At 47.2% G+C, this 11,068-nt stretch overlaps 1 protein-coding gene and 1 non-coding gene across 2 annotated transcripts; both read right to left on the reverse strand.

The window, feature by feature from the left end:
- Positions 1 to 299: 299 nt before the first annotated feature.
- MESD (mesoderm development LRP chaperone) lies at positions 300 to 11,068 on the reverse strand. The gene is made up of 3 exons (XM_047795000.1): positions 10,815 to 11,068; positions 3,963 to 4,195; positions 300 to 1,465 (listed from the first exon to the last, which is right to left on the reverse strand). The coding sequence occupies exons 1-3, from the start codon at positions 11,019 to 11,021 to the stop codon at positions 1,207 to 1,209; spliced, it is 699 nt and encodes a 232-aa protein (XP_047650956.1). The 5' UTR covers positions 11,022 to 11,068; the 3' UTR covers positions 300 to 1,206.
- Positions 7,556 to 7,661, reverse strand: LOC125137088 (U6 spliceosomal RNA). The gene has a single exon (XR_007137393.1). It is a non-coding gene; the product is annotated as a U6 spliceosomal RNA (small nuclear RNA).

Raw genomic sequence — 11,068 nt, forward strand, 5'->3', positions numbered from 1 at the left:
GAGGCTAAAACACACATGACTACACACTGGTAAGTGCACCTATTAACAGGTAACCGTAGCTTCCACTGGGACCAGGCAGTGGCAGGAGGGGAGGCCAAAACTTTTCGCTTTGTACTCTTCTTTAACAGTGACATCTTGTAACTGTGCACGTGTGCTATTTTCAACTTGTTAAATCACAATGGAAGGTGTCTTTTGTTTTTTTAACAAATAATTTTAGTTCTTAAAAATGAGACCTGGGTATAAATTCCGTAACTCTCACTCAGAGTCGGCTCTGACACAGGAACAGCCAAACCAGACGGTAACAGGTAGGTGTCATGTTAGTACCATACAAAACCACCACAAATTTAGGCACTTTATCAAAGAAAAGTGTGTAGAAATGAAGAAGGGGGTCGAGTCTTCTGCTACACCCTGCGAAGACTCTGCTGATGCCTGACTGACACCCATGAAAATCATCACATGAAATGGAACACTCGGCTCTCAACCCCAGCATTACTCTTTCCTGAATAAAGGTTCCGAGTTGACAGAACCCCTGGACTTACAGACCCCAGTAACACCTGATAGATACCAAGAGTTCTCACTAATTGATAAGAGGGATTCCAGTCCAAGAAACTCAAAGGGAACACGGAGGATTTCCAAATTGCATTATTTGCCGTCCTCTGCATCTGCTGCATAGTTCTGGGATTCAAGCATCCTGGCATCCTGATTGTCTATCTAGTTGCTGGAGCTCCGTGCCGTGCTCCTAGGGCATCGTTTTCATTTCACAGTAATGAAGGTGATATCTGCAGCACGGAGCTGATGCAATCACGTCAAGAGTCTTCGGTTTGTCTGGTTAAGAACCTGGTGTCCTTTCAGCTAACAGAAGTAAACAGCACAGACACAGCAGGGGGCCGGATCAGAGCAGGTATGGCCAGCGGGGTGATGGCACCACCCAGCCAGCGACTCCCCTATATTTAAGGAAAAAGCAACACCGCCAGTTTCCATCTAAGTGATCTGAGAGTAAACGTGCATTTGTCAGTGTCCCATGTTAATTACAAAGCCAATGTTTTCTTTCTTGAAGCCTTTTAGACAGGAATTCTCATACCGACCACCAACTGGTCATGTGGCAGAGCTTTTCCAGCAGAAACTACAAGTCAATCAGTGGGTGGTGCCCCACGGCCGCCCTGTCCCTGTGCCCGCTCCTGTGCAGAGCCCGTGGCAGTGGCCCCGCTACAGCTCTTGTCTTTGACTCCCAGCTCGGTTGTCGTCCTTCGAAGCCCGAGATTTGGAGTCTCCCTCCTTCTTCTTTTTGCCCTTCTCTTGCTTGGTTTTATTTTTCTCTTTGCTTCCGCCTCCTTTCCCGGGGTATACCTGTCCCTCCAGCGTGACATCGGCACACCTGTCTTGACTGACCAAAAAGTCCTTGATCTCCCAGGCATAGCTCCCGTCACGCAGCATGAAGATGGCCCGGTCTGATCCCACGATGAACCTTGGCAGAGAGATGGGACTACAGTCAGCGCACGGCTAGGAAGGTGCTAATGGGTCAGAGCGGTTCTGTGGCACTTAACCAAGAAAAAGAAGCCCTTTCAAATTCTACATGAATACAGAACAAAACATTCTATTTTCCAAGGCCAAGTAGCTTTCGACATTCACTGTTTGAAAATACTAGCTGGCTGAATGAACCGCTTAACACCTCAGCTCAGATCAAAATGGAAAGAGAACCTGGATTTTGTGTGTGCAGGGTAAGTGGCAGCTCATGCAAAGACACAGCATTAGCAGAGTTCCCATCGTGGCTCAGTGGTAACGAACCTGACTAGCATCCATGAGGACTCGGGTTTGATCCCCGGCCTCGGTCACTGGGTTAATGATCCTTCATTGCTGTGGCTGTGGTGTAGGCCAGCAGCTACAGCTCTGATATGACCCCTAGCCTGGGAACTTTCATATGCCATAGATGTAGCCCTAAAAAGACCAAAAAAAAAAAAAAAGAGAGATAGCATTAGGAAGGGCCTTAGGATGCTGCAGACAGGGTGCTGGCTGCTGCCATGGCAGCAAGGTGGGGGCTGTTGTCTGGGGTGGTTTTACATTCGGAAGGGCCCAGTTAAGGTTTCATTTGACAAAAGGCTTCTGCTAATAAAGGCTGACAAACAAAAACACAGGTTTAGATGGGATCATAAGAGGCCCATGAAAGGCTCAAGAGGAAACCCGGCTACTGGACAGAAATGCTGACCCTGGAGGTTAACAGCAAGCAACCAAGTGTGTCCACACTCAGCAGGTGCTAGGGGGCGGGGGTGTTGACCACTAGTGCGGCCAGTGGGTACCACCCTCCGCTCCGGAGGGGGCTCCACCTACAGCGACTGCCCTCAGCACTCCAGAGATGAGCGACAGCTCAAGACCAGGCAGCCCCCCAGCACTTACTGTTCCCCTAAGTGTCTAGCTAACTAAAGCATCCTGTCATTGTAGGCACCCTCAAGTATCCCTTCATTCCTTTTTATCACTTTGATATTCCTCCAACTAAGATATTTGAATACCCTGTATTTCAGAAGTGTTGTTGAGGAAGAAAAAGGAAATTCCTTAAAATTGCATCTTATTGAGTTCTCACTGTGGTGCAGCAGGTTAAGGATGTGGTGTTATCAGGAGTTCCTGCCGTGGCGCAGTGGTTAACGAATCCGACTAGGAACCATGAGGTTGCGGGTTCGGTCCCAGCCCTTGCTCAGTGGGTTAACGATCCGGCGTTGCCGTGAGCTGTGGTGTAGGTTGCAGACGCGGCTCGGATCCTGCGTTGCTGTGGCTCTGGCGTAGGCTGGCGGCCACAGCTCCGATTAGACCCCTAGCCTGGGAAACTCCATATGCCGCAGGAGCGGCCCAAGAAATAGCAAAAGACAAAAAAAAAAAAAAAAGGATGTGGTGTTATCAGTCTGTGCTGCTGCTGAGGCGTGGGTTTGATCCTGGCCAGGGACCTATGATATGCCTCAGGTGTGGCAAAAAAAAAAATTGCATCTCAGGATCACAGTGACTTGTGAAAACCGGACCCTTTCACTTTAAATTAACGTCCTGGAGTTCTGCTGTGGCTCGGTGGGTTAAGAACCTGACTAATATCTGTGAGGTTGCGAGTTCGTCCCCTGACCTCGCTCAGTGGGTTAAGGATCTGGCACTGCTGTGAACTATGGTGTAGGTCACAGATGCAGCTCAGGACTGGCGGCATTGCTGTGGTTGTGGTATAGGCCAGCAGCTACAGCTCCCATTTGACCCCTAGCCTGGTTCCCAGGGAACCTCCATATGCTGTGGCTGCGGCCCTAAAAAAAAAAAATTAAAAAATAAATTAACAGCCTGGTCCAGGCTTATGTGTGAACACAGGACACTTTCTGTTCATTCTTCTATGAGCAGAAATTTCAAAAGGAAGCATACTTTCAAACTGTAATTAATTTACCCCCCCCACAGAAGCTAAACTATACAGCTTTCTACTCAGATAAAACAGAAGTTAGACACACAAAGATAAACAACTTTAGGATTAAATGTTAAAACAAACTCACTGGCTTCGACCAGTAATGAAGGCCCTTCTTTAAAGAAAAAAAAAAATTAGGGAGTTCCCATTGTGGCTCAGCGGGTTACAAACAGAACTAGTATCCAGGAAGACGAGGTTCGATCCCTGGCCTCGCTCAGTGGGTTAAGAATCGGCATTGCCAAGAGCTATGGTGTAGGCTGGCAGCTGTAGCTCCGATTAGACCCCTAGCCTGGGAACTTCCACATGCTGCAGGTATGGCCCTAAAAAGCAAAATAAATAAATAAATAAATAAATAATAATAATAGTAATAATAAAATAAAATAAATAAAAGCAAAAAACTTAAATAAATAAATAGATGTAAAAGACAGACTAGACCAGAAAGGTCCAGGGCCCTTAGGTACAAGCACTGACCTTCTATTACACAAACTCAGAGAAATTCCCAGTGCATCCCATAGTTTTCTGAGCAAGGCTGCTGCTGCTTTACCTTTGGACGTCATAGTTGGCATTGAAAAGACTGCCCTGCCAGAGGCTTGTGATTTCCTCCGTCTCCTTCTCAGTCGGGTTTCCGGATACAGTGACAAACATCATAAGCGTCTTGCCTTTCTTCGTCATTTTCAGTATGCTCTCGGGCTTGCCCGGGTCTATCTGTGAGAAGTCGATAGGCGCGGAGGGCCTCTTGTGCTCTGGGAGGTCTCCTTCTTCTATGTCGTCATCTTTCTAACAGGATGGGGGGAAAAGCATCAGAGACATCAGACGGGTGCTTATGCACTGGCAGAGGCAAGAACTCCTGCCTGTGATGTCAGGTGTGCACTTAGGATCTAAGTTATAACAGAAAAAGAAAAGAACCCAGAGATGTCCTCCTAGGCAGAGCCAGGCACAACATTGGACATGCTATACAATTCATTTATTTAAAGTTCAAGAATAGGCAAAATTGGAGTTGCCATCATGGCTCATGGCATGATGACCAGGGTTCCCTGGGCTCACTCAGCGGGTTAAGGATCCGGCGTTGCTGTGAGCTATGGTGTAGGCTGGGGGCTACAGCTCCAATTCGACCCCTATAACCTGGGAAACTCCATATGCCTTGCGTGCAGCCCTAAAAAGACAAAAACAATAAAAATTTAAAAAAGAAGAATAGGCAAAATGATGCCAGGAGGACAGAAATCAATGGTGGCTGCTCCTGGGGGAGGGAGTTAGGAGGTGGGCTTGACTGAGAAGGGACACACAGTTACTTTCTGGGACAATGGGTATCTTCTCTATTTTCACAGGGGTGTGGCTAACGCAGATGTATATCCATGTGTCAAAATTCATGGCACTGAATACCTAAGATCTGCACTTCATATACATCAATTTCACTTAAAAAATAAGCACTGTAGGAGTTCCTGTCATGGTTCAGTGGTTAACGAATCCGACTAGGAACCATGAGGTTGCGGGTTCAATCCCTGCCCTTGCTCAGTGGGTTAAGGATCCAGCGTTGCCGTGAGCTGTGGTGTAGGTTGCAGACACGGCTCGGATTACGAGTTGCTGTGGCTGTGGTGTAGGCCAATGGCTACAGTTCCAATTCGACCCCTAGCCTGGGAACCTCCATATGCCGCAGGAGCGGCCCAAGAAATGGCAAAAAGACACACACAAAAAAAATATATAAGCACTGTAAACAAATATTCAATCCTAGTTAGTAGGTATGGTTGCTGCAGTGGTGTGAGCCAGCAATTCTGAGCCACCGCCTGTGAATTCTAGGCTTGAGCAAAAGAGTAACTACCTTGAGGATAATGGGAACGAGGTTCTTTTTGTTGGGGACAAGAGTTGAAATCTGGAAGGGGAAGAATGTACCCATGGTACTGGGCTGGAATTGGAGGCAGAAGAAGGAACTCTGATTTCTGATACAAACAGACAAAACTATTTAAAAGAAGCAGGGTTCCTTGGAGAAAAGGCTAATTTCAGCAAAGAAAAACTGAAGATGAGTCTGAAGTTATCTTCTGGTAGCAGAAAGTAAGAAAGTGCTCAGAGAATCATGGGAATGTGTCAAAATGACACAGAAGCCAACGTGCAGCAGAGCTCAGGAGCCTAATCTGGAATAATCTGAAAATCAAAATGAAAGAATGATTTATAACTCCCCAAATAAAATAAGAACCACTGAGTCTTTTAACAAGTGAATTAACTACTAATAGTAGAATGCCAACTAGTGAATAGAAGATAAATGAATTAAAAAATACTTAAAGGGGACTTCCCGTAGGGGCTCAGCAGTAACGAACCCGACTAGTATCCATGAGGATGCAGGTTCGATCCCTGGCCTTACTCAATGGGTAAAGGATCCGGCATTGCCGTGAGCTGTAGTGTAGGTCAGTCGCGACTCAGATCCTGCATTGCTGTGGCTATGGCTGTGGTGTAGGCCGGCAGCTATAGCTCCGATTTGACCCCTAGCCTGGGAACCTCCAGACGCCGCAGGTGCAGCCCTAAAAAGACAAAAAAAAAAGTACACAGGAGCTCCTGGTGGTCAAATTCATGGCCGTTTCTGTCTGCACTCTATTCTAATTCTCCACAGCATTTGTTATATTCTCCTTAAAAATACTTGGAGACTTCTAGTTGCTTCAATAACCTAAAATATTTTTATTTTTCAAACTGATGTTCCTGATGTCATTGAAATTAACTCACTAGGTCACAAGCACCATTTCTCGCTCATGGAAATACAATAACCAGAAGTCTAGCGCAAACAACAAGGGTAAGGACTGTTCTGACAACTTTCAATTTCCCTTTTAGATTGTGAGTTTCAGTTACAAAAAGCAAAGAAAACCAGTGCCATAGGTGTGACTGTCCAGGTCTACTCTTAGTTCCTAACTTCCCCAGGTATCTTATCAGTTCCAGCTCTTTCTCAGAGCCCAAGACATTCAAACCCTTGCCCCAAGGCAGGGCTGGGAGGATGCACCAATCAGCCCCGCCCCCCCCAACCCCAACCTAGGCAGTCCTGCCTCCAGGCCAGTCCTGCATTTCTGACTGGCTTCACCACTCCTCTACTGATGAAGTCAAATTAATAGCTACAAAGGCCTACTGTAAATCCTTTTCTTTCTCCCAGGGTCCTTGATAACAATACCAGCTACTGAGTAGCTACTGTGTCTCAGGCCCTGTCATGTTTAATTATCTCCCGCCTCAGGACAACCCTGCAAGATCCCCATGGAATACAGAAGTAGATGAGGCACAGAAAGAAACTTACTCAGGTCACCTGGAAAGGGTGACCCAGAAGTACAGACTCAGGAGCTCCCGTGGTGGCTCAGCTGTAATGAACCCGACTAATATCCATGAGGACGCGGGTTTAATCCCTGGCCTTGCTCAGTGGATTAAGGATCCGGCATTGCTGTGAGCTGAGCTGTAGGCTGGCAGGCAGCTACAGGTTCCATATGCCGCAGGTGCAGAGTAAATAGACAAAAAAAAAAAAAAAAAAAAGTACAGACTCACAAGTCTGGCTCTGAATCCCTCCCGCCTGCACCCCTGGGGCACCTGATTACAGTAACGTGCAAGATGAAAGAATCTCTACCAACTAGGGCAAAGCAACAGTTGTAACACAGTGGAAGGAGGTCTCCCCTTCGTGCCTCACTCCACACGCCTGAGGCAGGCGTCTCTCTGCAGTGCCTCATGTTCACGCTAGCAGAGAAGGCGTTCAGGAAGAATTTAGGGACTGCCGCCAGGGGAAGAAGTACTGCTTCCTATGAAAAAAGCACCCATGGAAGGGGATCTGTCCTCCCACAGAAAAATCCCTGCTACTGGGGAAAGTTGCCCCCCGTTTGTAGAGTGTTTGTGAGCAAAACATTAGCTCATTTCATCTGCAAGCAACCCTGCAAAGCGGGATGTTTTCTGGCTTTAAGGATAAGGAAAATGAGTGTCACACAGTTACTAAGTGGTAAGACTGAGGTTCAAAACCTGCATCCCTTCGCTACAGTATCCTGCCACCTTCCTGGTCATATAATTAATCAACTATCAAATCCTGTTAAGAATACAAAATCCTCTCATTTCTTTCTCCCTTCTACTCCATTCCTGCAGCTTCTAGCTTAACCCAGGTCCCCCTCATTACCTTTCTTTCTTTTTTTTTAAAATATGGAACATTTCACAAATTTGTATGTCATCCCTGCACAGGGTCGTGGTAATCTTCTCTGTATCATTCCAATTTTAGTATATGTGCTGCTGAAGTGAGCACCCCTCATTACCTTTCATCTGCACTCTGCTCACCAATGTGTATGGCAGTGCAGTAAAATGGTTAAAAGAATAAGCTTTAAAGTCCAGTGACTGAATTTTGAATTTGAAATTAAGCTAATTTGCTGTGTGACCTGGGGCAAATTACTTGACCTCTCTGTGCCTCAATGATATCATCTAGAAAAGACAAAGTGCTAGAGTAGCCCTGTTAGCTAAAGAACACTCAATAAATATGAAGTTGTCCCTACCTTCAGAGTTTCTCCTTGCCCACCCATTTTAAACTCTTTGGACCAAATTTTTCTCAAGTTTAGCCCTAATCATGATACTCTCCTATTTAAAAACACTCAAGAGGAGTTCCGACCGTGGCACAGTGGGTTAAGGATCAGGCATTGTCATTGCAGTGGCTCAGATCCCTGCTGTGGTGTGGGTTTGACCCCTGACCTGAAAACTTCCACGTGCTGTGGGTACAACCGAAAAAAAAGTTCAGCAGCTGAAACAACCACTAGAGTGCATACACTGAAGACTCAGAAATGTTACAAAGACAAGACTTGAGCAGTAACCTGGGGAAATGCTTAATATATATCCAATGAAAAAAAAGAACAGCAGAAAATTCTATTGATGCTATCCTTTCAGCTGTAAAAACCATGTCTGACTACTGAAGCGGAACCCAAAGATGAAGTTATGGATAATTAAAAATAAACATTCCAGAATTATATTTGGGTATCAACTTCTTGGACTCTTGGGTATCAACTTCTTTGGCATTTTTCCTTCCAAATAAAGTCCCAACCACACAGGAAGGATTCAAGGCCCACCTAGCAGGACCTGGTTCCCACCAATCTTTCCATCCTTACCTCTCACTAGGTGGCTTCAGTAAGTCTGTTCTGGCCAATCTAACTAATTTAGAACTAATTTAAATAGAGGTGTACCATGCTAGGTTCTTTCCATGTTTTCTCAGTTCATCCTCGCAACCACTCCGAGGTAGATACTACCACCTCTATTTCTTACAGGTGAGGGATCTAAGCTACAGAGAGGTTTTGTTTGTTTGTTTTTTGGGTTTTTTTTTTTTGCCTTTTTAGGGCCACACTTGTGGCATATTGAGGTTCCCAGGCCAGGGGTCGAATCGGAGCTATAGCTGCCGGCCTACACCACAGCCACAGCACACAGGGTCCGAGCCATGTCTGCGGCCTACATCACAGTCCACAGCAATGATGGATCCTTAACCCACTGAGCAAGGCCAGGGATCGAACCCACAACCTCATGGTTCCTAGTCAGATTCATTTCTGCTGCACCACAAGGGGAACTCCCAGAGAGGTTCTTTACCAGTCCAAATTTCCAAGCTGAAGTGGTCTGAACCCGGGCAGTCTAACTCCAGAGCCTGGGCTATTGACATTCACGCCACTCTGCACAATTTCCACGGGTCCCATCCACCTCGGCTCAGGCAGCTCAGTTAGGAATGCTCTTTTCCCACATTCCCTGGCCTGTCTAAAATGCCACTTCCTTCCTGAAACCCTCTGAGAGTCCCACCATACTTTCTTTTTATAACATCCAGCCGTTTCTACTGTGTATTACGGTTATTTTTATTGTTATCTGCTATTCTCGATGGCTGGCTCCCTTGTTCGCCTCTGCAGCCCCCTTTTTCAGTCTAGCTCAGGGTCTGAGGATTTTCAGGCGAGGATTTCCATTGCAGAGGCTATTCTCACGTTAGTGGATCAAAAACTGTTTGCTCAGGCCCAAAAAGAGATTGGGAGATTGCTAGAAAGAGAGATGGCAAGTGGGGGGAGGAATTGCTGCAACAAGTTCCTTCTTCCTTAGTGGTCTGCCTACACCCAGACTGACTCCCATATTTCCTTGAGCAGGTCAACATGAAAACTGCTTTCTTCCAGCCAAATGCATCCGATGGCATTTTAAAGTCATGTCTGAAAGCCTCTATCCACTACATACGCACACAGATACCCACAGAATAATAAAGCATCAATGTTGGAAGAAATCATCCAGTGAAATCTCACTCAGCAGATAAGGAACCCAAGGCCTAGAATGGAGATGTGACTTGCCCAAGGTAACACAGCGAGTAGAATCCTAGTTTCTTTCTTTTTTTTTGGTCTTTTTGCCATTTCTTGGGCAGCTCCCACATCATATGGAGGTTCCCAGGCTAGGGGTCTAATCGGAGGTGTAGCTGCCAGCCTATGCCAGAGCCACAGCAATGTGGGATCCGAGCCGCGTCTGCGACCTACACCACAGCTCACGGCAACGCCGGATCATTAACCCACTGAGCAAGGGCAGGGATCGAACCCACAACCTCATGGTTCCTAGTCAGATTCGTTAACCACTGCACCACGACGGGAACTCCCAGAATCCTAGTTTCTGACTCAACTCCACCAGCTGTGCAAATTCACCAGGACAACACAACCACCTTTGGAAAGAAGCAGCAACGTGGTTTTGGTTTAGTAAACTTTACCTAAAAAGGTTATTATCCACTTCTTGCAATGATACACTCCAGTGCATTCAAGTAACAAACCAGAAAACTCATTGAAATCAAGTCATTACTCCTTTAAACTAGGGAGCGCCACTAGCCTTGGCTACCGCCTCCCACTACCCTCCCAAATTAAAGCCACTCAAAAAAAAATCACAAAACCCTCAGCAGGGACATATACCCAAAATGGGAATTCTGAAATCCTACTGATTTAGAACACGGGAGAACTACGAAAGTTGAAACGGCCCTCTTGAAAGATAATCCTCCCCATACCCCTCACTCCATTCTTCAGGAGTGGAGTGGAAAAGGTCTCCCTCCCCATTTGCAGGGCTCACTGCCCATACGGGGCAATGCGTGGAGCGACCAGGGCACTAAAGACAAAGTAGAGCTGAATAGTGAGAGGCTGACCCGTGATTGGAGTGACCGGAGGAATGATAGAAGAGGATACTGGGATGAATGGCCTGGGACCGGGGTAGGCAGGGCGTAAGGGGGTCAGAGGGGACACCGAGGGTCAACGATGGTTGGAGTAGGTCACTAAGGGATCACGGCATACGCAGCAGAGGAGGTTAGGGGGTCAGAAGGTACCGAGACGGAGGTCTAAAGGGTCCCAATACGGAGGAGGCAAGAGGTCACTAGGAGCGGGGCCAGGACAGAGAAGAGGAGGGAGGGTGTGCGCGCGCCGCGGACCTCCCACTGTTCCAGAAGACGAGCCATGTCCGCATCATTGTAGTCGCGAATATCCTTCTTCTTCTTCCGGGGAGGTGGAGTAGCCTCGCTGGGCGTTTCGGCTGGGCCCTCAGCGGCGAACGCCCTTGGCGGCAGCAGCACGAGAAGCAGCAGATCAGAGACACAGAGAAGGACCACGGCGGTGCGCGCCCAGGCGGAAGCCGCCATCTTCGCCGCGCAGCGCGGGGCAGCGAGGGCGGACCGGACCTGCGCGA

This window comes from Phacochoerus africanus, chromosome 9, assembly GCF_016906955.1.
Source record: "Phacochoerus africanus isolate WHEZ1 chromosome 9, ROS_Pafr_v1, whole genome shotgun sequence".
In the NCBI taxonomy this organism is placed as follows: Eukaryota; Metazoa; Chordata; class Mammalia; order Artiodactyla; family Suidae; genus Phacochoerus; species Phacochoerus africanus.